An 18,628-nucleotide genomic window follows, 5' to 3' on the forward strand; every position below is an offset into this window, starting at 1 on the left:
ATATACATACCAGACACCGCCCCCCAGGTTTGGGGCTGTGTGCTTCCCCCAATACACACTACTCCCAAAATGGACAGAGAAGATGGGTGGGCTTCTGTAGCAGGGGGTTCTCTACCCCCAGGATGCTTGCTCTCTGTGGGAAAGAACCCACTAGACTCTCCACTAGACTCCACAGTAAAACTCAAACCCAAAATGGAATACTCTAAAACAAACAAACAAGAGAACATTCAAACGGAAGACTGAGGTCCAGGTAGGAAGGGGGAGGGTTTGACGGCAGCCAGAGAGCTACACTAGCCCTTGGGTGACACTTGGCAGGTAGGGAGTCCCTCCCTGTACGAGCAGGGCAGTGTGGAGGGGCCAGAGCTGGGGAAGCTGGAGGGGTCAGGGGCCTGTCACCACGTCAGCCCTGCTCCAGGGCAGCAGCTTCCCCAGACCTACAGGCCCTCGTGGCGTCCCTTGTTGATACAGCAGATGGATGAGCAGGGTGGCAGTGGGCCGGCAGCTGGGTGAAGAGGAGGGCCTCCGGAGGGGGGTGGTGAGCGTGCAATTGGACCATCCCAACGGGGACATTTTTGAGACGGGAAGCGGGAGAGCTGTGAGGAACTGCCCAGGATGACAGCCCTGGCGAACTGGGATATGCCCAGTGATCCTCCACAGAGGGTGCAGCGAGCAGGGTCTGGTTTGAAACGCACCTCCCCAGCTCTCCTGGGGGTAAAGGCACCGACAGAAATAAACAGGGGCTCTCAGGTGTGACCATGTCTGCGGCCGGCTTTGTCGCTGTCTCCCACTTCCAGTTCTCCCCTGGACAAACATAGCAGTCAAGTGAGGATTCCCAGAAAGTCTACTCTGTCTCCTCGACATCCGCAGCATGAGGGCTCTGAGTGCAGCCAGCCAGGCCCCCCGCCCGGCCCCACGGCAGGGCACCCGGACTGGCAAACGGGCCTCAGTGCGCGGTGACTTCACTCGGGACCCTGGCACACGCCTGGCCCCAGCGCTGGTCTGGTGGGCCCTCCCGCAGGGCCAGGAGACAAATCACAGACCCCTCGACCAGAGGGGCACGTCCCAGTGTTCAGCGCACTGTCTGTCCTTTGGGGCTGTTTATCAGTCTGTCTGTCCAGGGCAGGGAGGGGGGGTGAGCCAGGCTGCGGGACATGAGCCCAGAGCTGGAGACCTGAGAGGCAGAGGCTACTTGGCTGAGGACAGGGGCCCATTGTTTCAAAGCTGTCCCACAATGGCCAAGCGGGAGACTGAGATCTCTCGGGAGACCCTGGAGGGAGGCAGCCCCTCTCTGTAGTTTTCCAGAAACCCTGTAAACAACTCCTGCCCCATAGCAGCAATGGAGCCAGGACTCAAGCCAAGGAGGCCATCGCCAGAGCCACCAGGGGCTGAGGGCATGAAGGGGGCCAATGGGTATTCATGAGGCTGGTGAAGAAAGGAGAAAAATCCTTTCTCTGCCAAGGTCAACGGCAGAATTCAAAGGACCCTTAGAGACATTCTAGTCCAACACTCATTTTACAAAGGAGGAAACCGAGGCCCAGAGAGGGGAGGGGACCTGCCTGGGTCACCCAGAACAACAGCACCAGGACCAAGGCCCTGGTGACCTTGACCAACACCGGGGACCAACACCAGGATGTACCGACCCCTGGGAGAGCTCACCATTTTCCACGGTGGGCATTCCTTACCCAGATGTAAAGGTGTCATTCCTTTAGAGGTTTTCTGAGCTGCTCTAAGAGGTGAGCCAAAGGGAAGACTTCCCTGAGGTCTGCCCTGAGGATCTTTGCCAAAGGTGCTGGCCTAAGGGACACCATGCCATGTGTTCACCCCACGGGTCCAGAGCCCTCTGGAATCTGGAAGCAGTGGGGTTCTGGGCTCATGGCCTCACCTGGAGCCTGGCAAGTCCCTAATGTCTTGGTGACTCAAAAGGTGGTGGGTGGGCAGAAATCCTCGGCTCCATGTTCCTGCCCACCCCCACCCATGCCCACTTCAGTGACACATCTTTCTTCTTTTTGTAAAGAAGGAGCAAATCGCACATCACCAGCTACACCCAAACACCCAGGTTCTGAGCTGAGCGCTAAGACCCGCCCGGGGCTGTGGCACATCGATTCTCACTCAGCTTCCTGACATGCTTCCTCTTTTCACAACCAATCTAATCATAAATTAACAACTCCTGGTACTACAGCCATTTGTGAAGTGGCCTGGGCACAACTGCTTAATTGCTAAGGGAAGTGAGATTCAGAGAGATTAGGTTACTCACCTAAGACACAGCAAGTGAGCGATGGAGCCTAGATTGGACCCTGGTCCATGTACCTCCAAAGCTAGCACTCACAGCCTCTATAGGGCTTGGCCCCCCTTATCCGGTTGAGCAGAAGCACTGAGACAGGGCTGGGCCTGCCCACACAACGCTGGCTTCTTAAGCTCCTGGCAGAAGAAGTAGGCTCACAACAAGTGTGTGCCCTGTTCAAACCAAAAGCACGAACGGGCCCCAAACCATTCACTAGAAGGGGAAGATCTATTTCAGTAAGATTCCGACGGGTCCCCTCCAGCCACCTAACGGCCAAAAAGAAAGGGAATGAAATAATGAAGTGGAAGGCATGTGCTACCCCAATATGCTGATTTCTCCAGATGTGTTCTATAGACAGCAAAGCAAGGACCCGGAGCCCAGCCAAACACACTCCTTCCAGGCTCTCACGCAAAGGCCACCTGATCCCAGCCCCCAGTGCCTACCTCGCAACCCTCCAGCCCGCGCTGGTCCAGGCTTTGTGCTTCACGCAGCACCACGGGTGGTGGGGTCCCTGTGCTCCTTGTAGCCTTGGCCATCACCCAGCTCCACAGGCAATGCATGGCGAGGGGCCCGAGCCCAGGGTCCCTGGCTGCCCCGGTCCCTGGTGTGGTGTCCCAGGGAAGGAGGTAGGGAGAGGAGTTTCTGTTTTCATGACTGTAGTGAACAGTCACTGCAGCCAAAAATAGTCTGTGCTGGGGAGCTGGGGAGTCAGCACAGACCTCCCGGAGCAGGTGCTGGGCGTAAGACACAGAGGCTCCAGCGGGCCTCGCTGCAGGGGGCCGGGCACCCAGGGTATCTGGGGTACCAGGCTGCAGACAGAGAGGTGTTCCCTGCCTCACTGCCCCCCTCCAAAGGGTCTGGCCCGAGTCAACGAGGGGCACGATCGTCTCCCTCCTCCCGGTGAATCATCTGGGGAAACCCCACCCCTGCATGAACTCCAATTGCTTCCAATGCCCCTGGTGCTCTCACAGATTTGGGGCTGGGTGGTTTAGACACCCAAAGGAAGAGCCGTACAAACTACCAGCTATCAAAACACATAGAAGGGACTTCACTGGCTGCACAGTGGTTGGGAATCTGTCTGCCAACGCAGGGGACACGGGTTCGGGCCCTGATCCGGGAAGATCCCACATGACGCGGAGCAACTAAGCCCGTGTGCCACAACTACTGAGCCTGCGCTCTAGAGCCCGCGAGCCACAACTACTGAGCCCGCGAGCCACAACTGCTGAAGCCCGCGAGCCACAACTGCTGAGCCCGCGTGCCTAGAGCCCGTGCTCTGCAACAAGAGAAGCCACCGCAATGATAGGCCCGCGCGCCGCAACAAAGAGTAGCCCCCGCTCTCCGTGACTAGAGAACGCCTGCGCGCAGCGATAAAATGAGAGCAGCCAAAAATAAAATAAATTAATTAAAATACATATACTTAAAAAACAAAAACTCATAGAACTGTACACCAAAAACAGTGACCTTGACTATGTGTAGTTGGAAAAAAGAAATGTACAAAGTGATATGGCTGGCTAGCAGTGGCTGGTGGGGTTGTTGGGGGGGGGTTATTTTCTTTTTTGAGCTTTTTTATATTTTCAAATTTTCCTACAATGAACACTTGTAATTAGCTTTAGAAAATGTTACTTTCGGTGAAATTTTTAAAAAGATGCTCAGGCATCACAGAAGGAATATACAACATGGTCTCATCCATGAGAATGTAAAGTGTGTGTGTTGTGACCCCAACTTTGGAGCCAGACTTCCTGGGTATGAATCCTGGCTCCCCCACTTACCATCTAGGTGACCTCGGGTAAGTGACACTGTCAGTTTCTCTATCTCTATCCTATACTGGGGATAAAAGCATTGCCTCCTGCTACAGACTAAACACTTGTGTTCTCCCCAGAATTTGTACATTGAAACCTAATCCTAATGTGATGATATTAGTGGGGCCCTTAGGATGGGATTAGTGCCCTGATTATAAAAGAGACACCAGAGGGCTGCCCGGTCCCTTCCGCCATGTGAAGAGACAGCAGATAGACGGTCATCTATGAACCAGGACGCGGATCTTCACCAGACACTGAATCTGAGGGCACCTTGACCTTGGACTTCTTTCTCAGTTGCCAGAATGGTGAGAAAGAAATTTCTGTTGTTTTTAAGCTACCTAGCCCATTCTATGGTATTTGTGTTACAGCAGCCATAATGGACTGGAGTGAGACATCTCCCCAGAAGGTTATCAGGAGGACTGAACGAGATGCTCCATGTAAAGCTCACAGCTCAGTCCCAGGCACATTGGGAACACTCACTAAAGAGTCACAGCATAAATCCACGAATAAATGACATTTATAAAGAAGAAAAAGAAAAGAAAAATCAACCAACAAAGGCCAACTGGAAGGAAATGCACCACAATGTTTCCATCATTTCCTCTTAGTAGTAAGATCATGAGGTAAGCCATCAATAAACAGCAGTATTGTTTTCTTTAATTTCTATGCTTTTCACATTTTGAAAAGGAACATACACATAAGTTACTGGCTATTAAGAAAAAAAAAAAAACACCCTGAAAAGCCAAGAAGCAATCATTACCTCTGTGCAGGACTACAGATGACCTATTTTCTTTGCTTTTCTATACTTTCTAAAATAAATATGTATTACTATCTTAGTGAAGAAAATGAGAAGTGTTATTAAAAACAAAAACTGAAGAATAGACTCACCTATTATATCCCAGAAACATGATCTCTGCAGAACCCCTGCCAGGGTCTGGGCCTTTGACGAACCACCTCTGAGCCTGAGGCCCTTTGCCTCCTACACAGACAGAGGAGTTCTGCTCACTGTTGGGAAAGGCGGGCACAACGGTCACCGCAAGGTCCCCCCCAGGGGAAAGCCAGGTGACCCATCCCCATGGAGAGCCCCTGATGAGGGTGAGGGATGGGGAGCTACAGTAGCAACAGTTATTGTTATCTAAGGGAGTGAGAGTGTGTGTCTGTGCATCCTTCTTCTGTCAGTGGGGCTCTCTTTCCTCCAAGACCCAATTCCCAAGTGTAGGTGGCCCTGACCCTTCAGGCTCGCCACCTTTCTGCCAAAGGGCTGAACCTATGACCTAGTTTGGGCCAACTGGAGTTCTCTGTCTTGTTAGCTCTGTGATTGGTTCTGATATGAGCACATGACCAAAGCTAAGCCAATCAGAGCCTTCCCTGGGATTTTTCAGCTACAGTTCTAGGGTAAGAAGCTCTCAATAGGAAACACCACTACTGTGCTGAAAGAAAGTGAAGCTTAGCTGCTTGTGCCCTTCATGACTGCCATGTGGAGTGGGCCTGTCCAAGAAGTGAGCTCTAATAGCATCATCTGAGCCCCTGCATCCAGACTTCCTTGGACTTTTATTACCTAAGCTGATAAAAGCCTGTTTTCTTTAAGCCGGTTTATATTGGAACTTGCTACAGAAGAGTTCTAACTAGAAGTAGGAGAACATAATAGCTTTTACTTAGTAAGTGCTTACTAAGTGTCCTGGTACCATGTCATCCTCCACCTATTTATCCACCCATCCATCCATCCATCCATCCATCCAATCAATAGATAGCTACTGAATAGCAAGGGTGGGCCAGGCACCTTACTCAGTACAAGGGGTACAGCAGTGAACAAAAAATATAGTCTCTTTCCTTAGGGAGCTTATATCCTATTAGGAAACAATAAAAAGCAAATTCAAAAGTAACTAAAATACGTAATTGAGATTTGTGAATAAGTGCTAAAAGGAAACAGCATACTGAGACAAAGTGGTGGGTATGGCTGGGTGGCGGCGGGGCGGGGCATCTAATTTTAGACAGGACGGCTTCTCTGAAGAGCTGACTGTTAAGCTCCTGTCAGAGGACCAGAAGGTGCTAGCCATGAGAGTATAGAAATTTCCAGGCAGAGGAAACAGAACACACAAAGGCCCTGGGCTATGACAGGAAACAACCTGACCTGTCCTAACATGAGGGGAAGAGTGAGGAGGGGCAGGAGGCCAAATAGAAGGAGGCAGATACCGAATATTCCAGAGCCTTGAAGGTAATGGTGAGGAGTCTGGATTGTATGCTAAGCGCAACAAGACACCAGCGAAGGACTGTACTCAGGAAAGTGAGGTGGTTGGATTGGGGTTTTAAGAAGAATCACTCTTGGCTCGTGAACAATGAAACAGAGGGAAGGGCAAGAGTGATACAAAGAGGGATGTAGGTGCTACTGCACAAGTCCATGCAGTAGCTAGGACTAGGGAGGTGGCAGCGGTGAAAAAGAAACATAGATGGATTGGGGATATATATTTGGAAATAGAGCTGGTGGGATTTGCTAGTCAATTGAATGTCGAGGTGGAGGAAGCAGAAGGAATCAGAAATGACTCCTCAGTTTCTAGCTAGAGCAGCTGACAGATGAGTTAACAGGCTCAGAGAGGTAAGGGACTTATCCAAGGTCACACCACTGGCAAGTGGCAGAGTTAAGCTTATGTCCGCCTCCCAACAGCAGGGTCTGGGCTGTCTAATTCCAGAGGTCACGCTCTTAAGCGATCTTTCTTTCTAATCTTGCTGCCTGCCCAAAGACATATAGCTGGAAGCAAGGACCACTGAAATTTATATGCTGATTTTTTTAAAAAAAAAAGAATAATGAGAGAAGAGACTTTTTGCTTTAAGGTAATTAAAACAGTGTGGTGTTGACACAAGAATTTCCCAATACCTAGCTGGGCAGATCTGTTCTAGAGCAATTTTGCCTTTGAGGCAGTCCCTGGAGAAGGTGGACAGCTGACAGCCCAGGAGCTAGTGGCCCCAGAGGAGGCTACAGGCACACAGTCTTGCTCAAGTCCAACCCGTTGCCAGCGGAAACCAGAGGCAGCTCAGGAACCCTAGGCCACAGCAGGCCATCGGCAGCCCCTAAAGTCCTCCCCAGAGACCCTTGCAATTCAACCTTCACTAGCTCAGATGAGAGAGTTCCTGAGACCTAAGAGACCAAAACTCTTTGGATAATCTTATTTAGATTCAACAAGAACACCTATTACACGCCAGGCACTGGCGATAGAGCAGTGAACAAGATAGCCAGGTCCCTGCCCACATGGGACTTTCGGTCTCGTCAGTTTTCGCTGGGCTTGGCAGCGCAGAAATCTAAAGGACTGAGGAGATGGGTTCATCATTCAAAAATGCCAACCAGTACGGGCTAAGCAGAGCAGTCATCTCATGATTTTTCAGATTTCTAGGAATCAGGCGCACCTCCTCACTCAGAGCTTAAAAGAGGGCACTTTGGTTCATGATCAGAAAAATAAATCACTTCATCAACGGGAAAGAGTGACGTCTGCAAGTCCTGTAAGGACAGGAACTCACAGGCAATGCCTAGAGCAGCACCTGGCACACAACAGGAGGTAAGTGCACGTTCACTGGGCGAACGCATGATTGGACAAATAGGAGAAAACGTGAGCACGCCCTCAGCTCTGTGTCACCCCCATGTTTCATACTGTCTTCCCTGGGGACCCGTCAGTCTGCTTTGCCCCGTGGTTATTTGGAGACGTGTACATCCCACCACCCTGTAAGCCCTCCAGGGCAGACTGCACTCCGCTCATCAATGAATCCCCTGTGGTAATTAATCTGGATACCTGGCACAAGGTAAGTGATCATTGGATGTAGAATAAATGGATGGAAAGGAAAGAAAGAAGGAGGGGATTGAGGAAAGGAGGAAGGATAGAGGGAGGGAGGAAGAGAAAGGAAAAATGGGGGAGGGGAGAAAGGCAGGAGAAAAGAAAAGAAAGAAAGAGATTGAGAGAGAGGGAGGGGGAGGGAAGAGGGAGGAAGATTGAAAGAAATAAAGCTCAATTCAATTACACAGCTACATACAATAGCCCCAGGCTGAGCTATTCTGGGTAAGACGTCAGAAGACAAAATCTGTCAGGGGAAGGAAGCCTGGATCTGGAGTCACAAGAACGTGAGTTTGAATCCTGACCTGCCTGTTGGCTCGCTGTGTGATGCTAACATGTCGCTCAACATCTCTGAGCCTTGGTTTGCTCAGCTATAAAGTGGGGATCATAGTGTTTCTCCCGCGGCCCCCACCCCCCACCCAAGGTATCAGGATTAAAGAGGATGGTATCTATAAAATGCTGCCTTGTAGTTTGCCCTCTTCCTCCCATATCCCAACTTTAGGTCTTCCTCCGACTGGCTGGGTGATGCCCACATGCCGGTCCACCACGCAGGCCTCCACCTCCCAGCCGCTCTGGGCTGGTACTGAGGTCAGCGCCCAAGATCTCAATTCCTCAGCATGGCGGCAGTCCCAGGCGGTGGGGCTGACTGTTGGCCTGGATCCCTGCACGTGGCTGGGTGAGGGTGTGTGCTGCATTCCGAGGAGGCTCCCAGATGCCAAAGAGCAAGGCTGTCAGGATGGCGGGGCCTCGGGCTCCCAAAGGGAGAGGGTGGGGATGGGAAGAGGGATGTGAGGAGATGCGAGGAGCGAGGGTGGCAGGATTCACGTCTATTAAAGCTGAACCCGGGAGCCAAATACCTGTTCACTCTTCTGGTCTAATCTTACACAGTCTCCCGCTACATCCCGGGGCCCACAGAGCTAGAGCCACTCCCAGCTAATGGGAAACCAAGATGGTGGCAGAGGTCAGGCAGCTTTCTTGCCCATCCCCAGGAGAAGGCCTGACTTTACACATGGGAATGCACGGACAGAGGAAAGGGGAAAGAGAAACCTGCCTAGTCGGGGCCACCACAAAAACCCCTTACCGGACCCGCCTGCATCTTCAGTTCAAAACATGCCACCAGGGCTTCCCTGGTGGCGCAGTGGTGGAGAGTCCGCCTGACGATGCGGGGGACACGGGTTCATGCCCCGGTCTGGGAAGATCCCACATGCCGCGGAGTGGCTGGGCCCGTGAGCCATGGCCGCTGAGCCTGCGTGTCCGGAGCCTGTGCTCCGCAGCGGGAGGGGCCACAGCAGTGAGAGGCCCACGTTCCGCAAAAAAAAACCACGCCACCAGCGAGACCTTATTCGGGGAGCCTGTGGCCCATGGAATCCAGCCTCCACATCACCCACGCTCCCGGCTAGCACTGATCCCAGCCAACGCTTGCCACTTCCTTTAACAACTACCGACAGGGAAATTGCTGAAGAAACAAAAATGGCTCCAAGCCAGCAGGCTCTGAAATCATTTCCCCAGCTGCAGCCAGAACATGAAGCTGTGACTTTTCGTTTTTAACCTATAGATGGGGAAGGGGGCGGAAACAGTCACAGCGTGTGACTCTAGATGCCCGGGGAAGGCGCCCTGCCTCTAAACTCAGTCTCCTGCTCACTCCCTCGTCCCGAAGGCCCCCCAACCCTCCAGACCTGCTCCCCACTCCTCACCAGCCAGGGGCACTGGCTCACCTTCCACCCCTGCCCCCCCACCCCGCCAGCCCTGATGAACCCAGCCTTCTCACTAGGAGGAGTTCTACTTTCCTTCAAACAATCCTAATGTTTTCTGTCTTCCTCTCTCATGCACACACTCTTCCATGATCTCCCACATAAAACCCCAACCCCTACGCTCCACTCATGGAGAGATCCACGAACCAACCCTGTTTCCTCACCGATCTCCTCCCGGACCAGCCCTTTGCAAGCACTTCCTGTGAGGACGGCACGAGCTTTCTGAGACCCAGACCCCGGGGTCTTTGCAGTTACTGTTCCCTCCCTCCGTCTAGTGTGTCCTTCCCCTTCCCGCCAGGCTAGCCCCCGGCCAGCACCCACGGCGAGTGTGCCCGCTTGCTTCCACAGACCCCAGGCTGGCTTCCGTCCTGGCACTCGGTGCCAGCTGTTGATCATGCATCTCCCCCAAGCCTGAGAGCTCCTGGCACCGGGGAGAGCGTGTTTAGCATCCCGGCTCTCAGCACACGGCCCCACCGGCACGGGCTCCAGACCTGTGCTGCCCCATCACAGCAGCCGCCAAGTGGCTATTTAAATTAAAATTCAGTATGATAGAAACAAACGTTAATTTCACTTTCTCCGTCGCACTACACATATTTCAAGTGTCCCCCGCCGGGCCACATGTGGCTGGTGGCTACCACCCTGCAAAGGGCAGAAGAGAATGTTTCTAGCATCACAGAAAGTTCTGCTGCACAGTGTCACTCTGGACAAAGGACTGATGGGTGGGTGAATACAGAAAGGCATCTCCAGAGCTGCCCGTCTCCAGCATCCACAGAGGAGGGAGAAGAGGAGTCAGTGGGTACACAGGTCAGAGTGCCTGCAGCAGGCTCTGGAGCCGCAGAGGGCTGAGATGTGTCCCCGGTGGCAAAAGGAGGAAGAGTGCAGAGTCCCTTCGTCCACACCAGAAACCCAGAAGTGCCACACCGCCCTGAGGCCACTTCCACGTCCGTCCCCTCTCTTCATCCAGCAGGAGGGCATTCTTTCCAGGAGACTGTATGGCCACAAACTGGTGACCACAGTCTAAGGACAAAGCTGAAATACTATTTAGATAACCCTAGAGGCCCAGATCCTGGGAAGGTGCTTTTGAAAAGGAAGGAGGAGGTTATACGTGGATACATGGCTACACACACGTATGATGCAGGTATTTTCCTGGGGGAAGAATTAGAGCCCCAGTCACGAAGCCATGAGGCCTCAAGATCAGCAGAGAACTCGAAGAGGCTGAAGAGACAAGTCCCATCACACAAAGACCATCCCCAGAGGCCTTGGGGAGCAGCCCTGGGGCAAATCATCTTGGGGGTATTGACTGCACCAATGCACCCCCATAGCTCAGCACAAGGAAGTTACCAGACTTCATGGATTTGGATCCCTTCCCCAAAAAGCCAGACAGAAAAAGGACAGGTAGAGACCCCGTTTTCAAGTCTGGCACCCCCAGCCTCCATCCCACTGTGACCTTCGCTCATTCCTCTGTCACTTTTCACCAGCAAGTATACGCCAGGTGCCATGCTGCTGGGCACCTGGCTTCTTCTGGGCATGAACTGATGCCTTCTGTGTGGGCCTCTACGTGCACACGTGGACACCCCTCCAACACAGCGATTCCTAAGATATCACAGAGAAATCCAACCTCTTCCTACTCTATTGCTAAAGAAGAATGAGGTGGGTTTGCATGGACTAACACAGAGATGAGATTCAGACTAAAAACCCACAGGATGGTATATATTCTACGATCCCATTTTAGCGTCTAAAAAAAAAAAGAAAAGGAAATTTGGATGTGAATAAAAACAATGTGGTACCCTGGATTGGAACCTAGAACAGGAAGAGGACAGTAAGGGAAAAACTGGTGAAATCCAAATAGAGTTTGGAGTTTAATTAGTAGTCATGTACCAATGCCATGTTCTGAGTTTCCACGAATGTACCCTGGTAACGTATGATGGGGGAAGCTGGGAACGGGAACTCTGCATTCTCTCTGCACCTTTTCTGTAAATCTAAAACTATTCCAAAATAAAACATTTATTTAAGAAAATAAACAATGATTTCAATGATATTCAGAAGTCAAAGGATCCTGTCTGTGAGGTCAACTTTGGAAAGGCATGGCGCTTTTATGCTGTTTGGAACTTTGGTTTGTGAAATTTGCACCTATTCTAGAACCAATTCTGGCTGAAAGCACACAGGATGCATCAAGGCCTAGCAGGGTGGGGTGGGTGCCGGTCAGAGTCCACACAGCTCGGCTTCCCTGGTGGCGCAGTGGTTGAGAGTCCGCCTGCCGATGCAGGGGACACGGGTTCGTGCCCCGGTCCGGGAAGATCCCACGTGCCGCGGAGCGGCTGGGCCTGTGAGCCATGACCGCTGAGCCTGCGTGTCCGGAGCCTGTGCTCCGCAACCGGAGAAGCCACAACAGTGAGAGGCCCGCGTACCGCAAAAACACAAAAACAAAAACAGAGTCCACACAACTGCCGGGGTTAAGAAACAGAACAAGACAGGCCAACGCCCCAGGGCTGGCCTTGAAGCCAGGTGCGGAGCTACTCTAACTCTGCCCCCGCCCCCCCATGGCAAGGAGAATCTCTAAGGAACACAGCGAGTGAAGGCAGCTCCTCCCCGGTCAGAAGGGGCTGGGATTTCTAAAGGAAACAGCCTTCTTTCCAACATTCAGGACACTCTGGCCCGAACTGACATGAGATCTGGGGGGGAAGAAAAAGACTAATCTTGAGAAGAAGGGTCTGGGGAGTCTGGGGGAAGATGGAGTGACACCCGACCAGTGTTTCCTTGTGGTTCTTAAAACCCAGGCAGCCTAGCCTGCCCTCCTCCTGTTCCCCAGCCACTCTGGCCTCATTTCCTCCAGCCCACCGGTGAGGGTGACGATGGCGGTGAGGATGCCAATGCTGGTAAGGATGACCATGTGTGGCCCTTGGGACCAGCAGCAGGTGGGAGGCGGACACTGGGCCTGCCTCCAGTTGGTCCCATGTGCTGCCTTCTGTCTTAAGCCCTCGGCCAACTCCCACTGCCTCTTGATTCAGAAAAGCGCCCCCCAGCCAGCCCCTGTTTCCATCCACTCCCCTGATGGCTACTTACAGCTGCCTGGTGTGCAAGCCTCCGACAGCCTCTGTCGGGTCTGACTCTCACTCAGGGATAATGGCAGCTGAGGGTGAGGTGAGGAAACCGCCTTGATTTTCCCTCTTCCACCCCAGCCAACGCCACAGTGCCTCGAAGTGCTCGACCCTCACAACTGCCTCAGCGAACACATGGCACATGGGTTACTCCCCCATTTTACAGAGAAGGAGACTGAGGCTTAGGGAGGTTGAGGGTTTGGCCAGGTTCCCAGAGCCAGGCCAAGAACCCAGGCATTTCTAAGAGGCAGGAGAGAGACGTGGCAGAGAGCGAGGACTCAGTGCACACACAGCACTTGGACTACACGCCAGGTGTGCTCTCTATATGTCAGCTTTGAGGCAAAATGAGACCCTCAGGGGTCCCAGGAGCCCCTTAGTCATGGTGCAGACTCATAATCAGACACAGAGGCCTCCCAGCAAGAGACTGGTCAGGCATTTGGAAGCACAACCCCTTAATAAATGGAAGGTGGTCCATTATGTCAGAAGGGCTCCATGGGGCTCCGGCCTTCCTGGAGAAGGCCCCTCCCCTGGGAGCACCAACTCTCCCGGGGTCTTTCCAGAGGCTGACTCATGGGCAGCCGGGCATGACTGGGAGGATGGATCTTTGGGGCTATAGTCCCAACGGTGGCCTATCTTACAGGCTTGGAAAGCCAGACCCTGGAATAACCTGTGTCACCACCCACTCAGGACCAAACCCTTGACTCAGGGGACATCCGCCATGTCATGATGAGATCCACCCTTCCTCCCTCTTCTCAAACAGTCATCACATCAGGCCCAATACTCAAAGGGGATTCTGTGACCAACAACCAGAGCAGTCAGGTCCCTGTCTCCCGGAGCTTGTACTCCAGCGGGAGAGAGGAGACAGACCACGAGCAACAAATAAGCTACGTAAACTCCAGAAAGTGACTGGTGCCCTTGAGAAAATCAGCCAAGGTGCATTGGTAGAAAATGAAAGATAGGAGTGACCTTTAGGTCACATCATCAGGGAAGACTGCCTGGAGGAAGTGACAATAGACCTGACACTAGAATGATGCCCACGGGATCAGCCTAGGAAAGAGCACTCCAGAGAGCGTTAGAGTGGGTGCAAAGGTCAAACCGGGGGGAGCGAAGGGGACAGTGAGCGAGATGAGGCCAGAGAGAGGCGGGCAGAGGTCAAAGTGTGTGAGGCATCTGGTGTTTATTCGCAAAGAAGTGGGAAGCAATGGAAAGTGATGTGATCCAATTTACGTTTCTTCGCGGGCACTCTGGCTGCTGTGTGGAAAATGCAATGAAGCAGGTGAATGATAAAGCAGGGAGACAGTTCCAGAGCTGCTGCAGGAGTTTGGGCGAGAGAGGATGGGGGCCTGGACCATGGTGGCGGGGGAAGGGAGACATGGAGGGAGGTGGGCGGGTCTGCAGTACGTCTTGGGGCAATAGTCACTGAGCAACTGGAGACTCTCGTGCCGTCTCACCCTGAGCCCGCCGTCCCCACACAGCTCTCTGCTCAGACTCTGCCCCACTGCTCCACGCCAGGTAGCATCCTGGCTCCCAAATACACCTGGCTCTTGGGCTCTCCTGCCTGTCTGACCACTGAGCACAAAGGAGCTCGCCCCTCATTTACCACCCAGCTCTGACTATCACGCGTGACTTTGTGATTCAAACATCACCTGACTCGGGATCTGCTTCACCTCTGGGCCCGGCTGGGAGACCCCTGTACCGGCTGCCAGCCAAAAAAGCCTCTGTAGCCAGCCTTCGTGGTACTGGCTTCTGCCCTGGGCACAGCTGGCTCCTGTCTCAAAGACTGACATGGATGGGGCTGGGTCTCCTGCACTTCGCATCTCTGGAGATCTGAGGGAAACCCCTTGAGGAGCAAAGCCATCTGCCAGCGATGTCTCAGGCCCGAGACAGGAAGTTAGTAGGCACAGTTTGGAGTCCAGCAGGCCCAGGTCTGAACCTCAAGTCTGTCCCTGTTACTAGCTCTGGGACCCTCAAAGAGCCCCTCGGCCACTCTGAACTCTCACGGCCAAGTAGGGATAACATTGATGAGATGCTGGGCAAGTCACTGCCCTCGTGGGGCTCCAGTATCTCCAACTTAAGCTACAGACATGAGTGTGAGGGGAAACGGCTTCATCCTGAGATTTTAAGGAGGGGTGGGGAGCCCCTAGAGAAATTTTAGGGGTTGGCTTGGGGAGCTGGAGGGACCATTCAGTTCTTCCTAGTCTCCAAGCCCATGATTTTAAATCTGTCACCATGGATTAACCATTATATGTTTGGATCTCCTTCCTGTATGGCAGAAAACTGTTAGGCAGGTGGGGATGGGTGGGTGGGGAGACAGAAGGAGAGATGTAGAGAGGTGAAGTTCATTATACGTATTATGTGTTATTATACGTATACATTATACATATTATGTGTTACACGTACGCGGAACTGTTAATAACGCCCAAGATACCTCCAGCTCACAAAACAGTTTCCCTCAACCTTCACATGGACCAACTCTTTTCTGCCAGTTTCTTTCTTTTTTTTTTTTAATTAATTAATTTATTTATTTTTGGCTGCGTTGGTCTTCGTTGCCACGAGTGGGCTTTCTCTAGTTGCGGCGAGCAGGGGCTACCCTTCCTTGCAGTGCGTGGGCTCCTCACTGCAGTGGCTTCTCTTGTTGCGGAGCACAGGCTCCAGGTGCACAGGCTTCAGCAGTTGTGGCACGCGGGCTCAGTAGTTGTGGCTCGCGGGCTCTAGAGCACAGGCTCAGTAGTTGTGGCTCGCGGGCTCTAGAGCACAGGCTCAGTAGTTGTGGCACACGGGCTTAGTTGCTCCATGGCATGTGGGATCTTCCCAGACCAGGGCTTGAACCCGTGTCTCCTGCATTGGCAGGCGGATTCTTAACCACTGCACCAGCAGGGAAGCCCCTCTGCCAGTTTCTTAAAAGCTGGCATACGCCACAAATATGAGGGCCACTGGGGCCGGGGCCAGGGCCGGGAGCATGTAAGGTGCTGAGAGCGCCGCTGTGGGTCCCCCCCATTCATTCCCATCTTCTTCTACCCCCTTCCCCAAACCTTTTATGCTCACGTCACCTCCTGTGCTAGAATCTCTCCTAGGGAAAATTCTTAAATACACAAATAGCTTCCTGAATAATATTAACCACCATGTTATATATAACAGTCAACAACTGGAATCAACCTCTGCCTAGTAAACCACAGCACATACACTTCAACATCATGCATCCACTTAAAAAAAGGCTGGGGGTTACCAAGTGTGAAGATACGGGGACAACAGGCTGCTTAGCAGGTCAAATGATAAGCGCAAAATATAAAATTGCTTATTCAGGACGGTTTAAACCAGTGTTGCCCTAGAGAAATATGATGCAAGCCACACACTTAAATTTTAATTTTTGAGCAGCCACATTTTAAAAAGTAAAATATCTATGAAGTTAATTTGAATCACATTTTCTTTAGCTTAATATATCCAAAAGTGTCATCTCACCAGATTAAAATTTTAAAGTTGTTAATATTTCTTTTCCTTTTTTCTGTATCAAGTCTTGATTCAGCACATCTTTGAATTTATATCTTTGAAATCATAACACATCTCAGTGTGGACTTGCCACATTCCAAGTCACAATATTAGCTACCTTACTAGACAGCACAGGTCTAACCCACTAGAGATTTTTTTAAAGACTTAACTATTAGGGCAAAAAAAAAAAAAAAGACTAGAAGGAAAAATCAGAATCTTAATGACCACAGATTTTTCTCTGAGTAGTGGGAATATGTATGTGATTTTTCCCCTCCCTTTTCTGTTTTCCAAAGTGTAAATGAATAAAGTATAAAATGAACTCATATTACTTTTAAAACAATAGCAAGAGTCCATCTTTTTGATTTTAGAAGAGAAATAAAGGATTTAAAAGACCTAGCTGGGTGAATCACACCTGCCAAGCATTGATTTATTGATGCCCCGTGAGAGCTGTCCTGGACCCCTGACCCTCTCCATGCAAACTGGTTGATTACTTAGTGGGTAGGTGGGTGGGTAGGTTGGATGGATGGCAAGAGAGAACAAAGGAAAGAAAATAATATATTACTGCAGTTACAGGAGAAAACTAAACTCAGACCCTTGCTTCCAAATTCCAAAGCTATCATTTACTAGCTGTATGCTTTTAAACAAGTTATTTGACCCTTCTGTGCTTTAATTTTCTCAAGTATAAAATGGCAATAATGACAGTAACTCCTTCACAGGGTTTTGTGAGAATGAAGTGAGATTCTCTGCACAGTGTTTAACACAGCGTCTGTTGCACAGCCGACGTTTCCAGAAATGTCGGCTGCTGTCCTCACGGCGAACCTATGAGTGGTGTGGTCAGGCTGTCTGGCTCATAAAGCGATGGCACCCAGGACACATACTAGAGCCACATGTACCCTGAGTCCCTCCTGTTGCTGCCATCCCCCCACATTCCTTTCCTGAGTATAGAGCACTAGCCACAGTGGAGCTGGTCCTCGGGTTTGTGCGTGGTCCCTTTGCTTGACTACCCCCCCATGCCCCACCCCCAGACCCCAATCCCCACAGCCCAGCCCACGTACCTGTACCACCTCCGGCCTCACGTTAAAGGTGTACAGCCAGTCGCTGAAGCGAGGGTAGCTGTTGAGCTCCGGGGTCCTCTCGCTGGGAGCCACGCTCAGCTTGCACTGCCGCTGCTTGCAGATGTACCGGACCAGCTTTGCCTGTGGGAAGTCCAGGAAAGAAAAGTGGGTTCATTCCGGGCACGTGTACATGGCAGCCCCGAGCATGATATGCGGAGCTCTGGCAAACACGGGCCGTGTGATAAGGACAGGGGCCTGCCAGGTGCCCCCTCTGCTGCCATTCAAACGGGATGAAGCAGGAAATCCTAGAGAACCACCCATCACCCGTTACCCCACTCAAGGCTGGCTGGCACGGCCTCCCCCTCGGGACCACGCTCTTCGGAGAGTAACTGTCAAGACTGGGCAGAAGACAGAACCAGGTTAAATGGAAGAAGGGCTTCCTGCTTGGGGGAAGGGGAGGAGGGGCGCATCAGTGATTGACGATGCGGAAGACAGGGGGGTTTGGGGAAGATGGGTAGCCTTCCACTTAGGCTGCTTCCAGCCTAGAATCAGACTGAGCTGGCATCCGAAGGCTCAGACACACCCTAGCCCTGTGACCTTGGACAAGCTACTTAACACCCCGCCCCCAGGAAAGTCTCAGTTTCCTTCTCCAGAAAATGGGGGTAATAATAGAACCTCCCTCTCTGGGGGGCAGAGAAGAAATGAAGCACTCAGTGTGTGCCTGGCACATAGCACACACACCGTGAGTGCTGGCCAGGCCTGTGGGCTGTGGCGTGGCTGGCAAAGGTCCCTGACTTGGGTCCACCAAGACCCATCCCTGACATGTATGCAAATTTCAGACAAGTGAATCTGTGCATTTTCCAGGGAAGCGTGTCCACAGCTTTCAAAAGACTCTCAAAAGGCTAAAACTTCAAAAAACTAAGGGTAAATTAAAGTCAGACTAGTATTCTCTTTGACAAACGCTGGGCCCCGACCAACCGGGTTCTGACGGATGCAGAGGGGCGAGACCTGCAGCGCGGGCGCAGCGGGGGCTGATTGAGAAGGTGGAGTGGACTTGAACACATGGAAATGAGCGCACAACACAAAGAGGACCAGGCTCGGCTGACACCCAGCGACCCAGGCACCCGTTGAGAGCTTCCCCCAAAGGCAGGCACCACCTTCAAAGTCTTGGACAAAGGAACCCTGCCATTGGAGCCACTTCCCAAGACCTGCTGCCCCCTTCAGGGTTTTTGCCCTTGTTAATTCATTCCTTTTTCTTTCATCTGTAAATATCTCGGTATATTTTCTCTAAAGAGTAAGGATTCTTTTTGTTAGCACAGTTGCAATGCTAAAAAATAATTACT

At 51.9% G+C, this 18,628-nt stretch overlaps 1 protein-coding gene across 1 annotated transcript in view; it reads right to left on the reverse strand.

Annotated features, from left to right (window-relative positions):
- The window catches only part of KSR1 (kinase suppressor of ras 1), a 150,387-nt gene that overhangs the window by 48,159 nt on the left and 83,600 nt on the right, over positions 1-18,628 (reverse strand). Inside the window, exon 2 of the mRNA XM_089900759.1 lies at positions 17,286-17,426. Coding sequence (XP_089756885.1) covers positions 17,286-17,426 — 141 coding nt within the window. The remainder of the gene's footprint in view (positions 1-17,285; positions 17,427-18,628) is intronic.

This window comes from Delphinapterus leucas, chromosome 19 (genome assembly GCF_059928025.1).
Source record: "Delphinapterus leucas isolate spDelLeu-1000000601 "Yukka" chromosome 19, BTC_Dleu_Yukka2, whole genome shotgun sequence".
NCBI classification, from domain to species: Eukaryota; Metazoa; Chordata; class Mammalia; order Artiodactyla; family Monodontidae; genus Delphinapterus; species Delphinapterus leucas.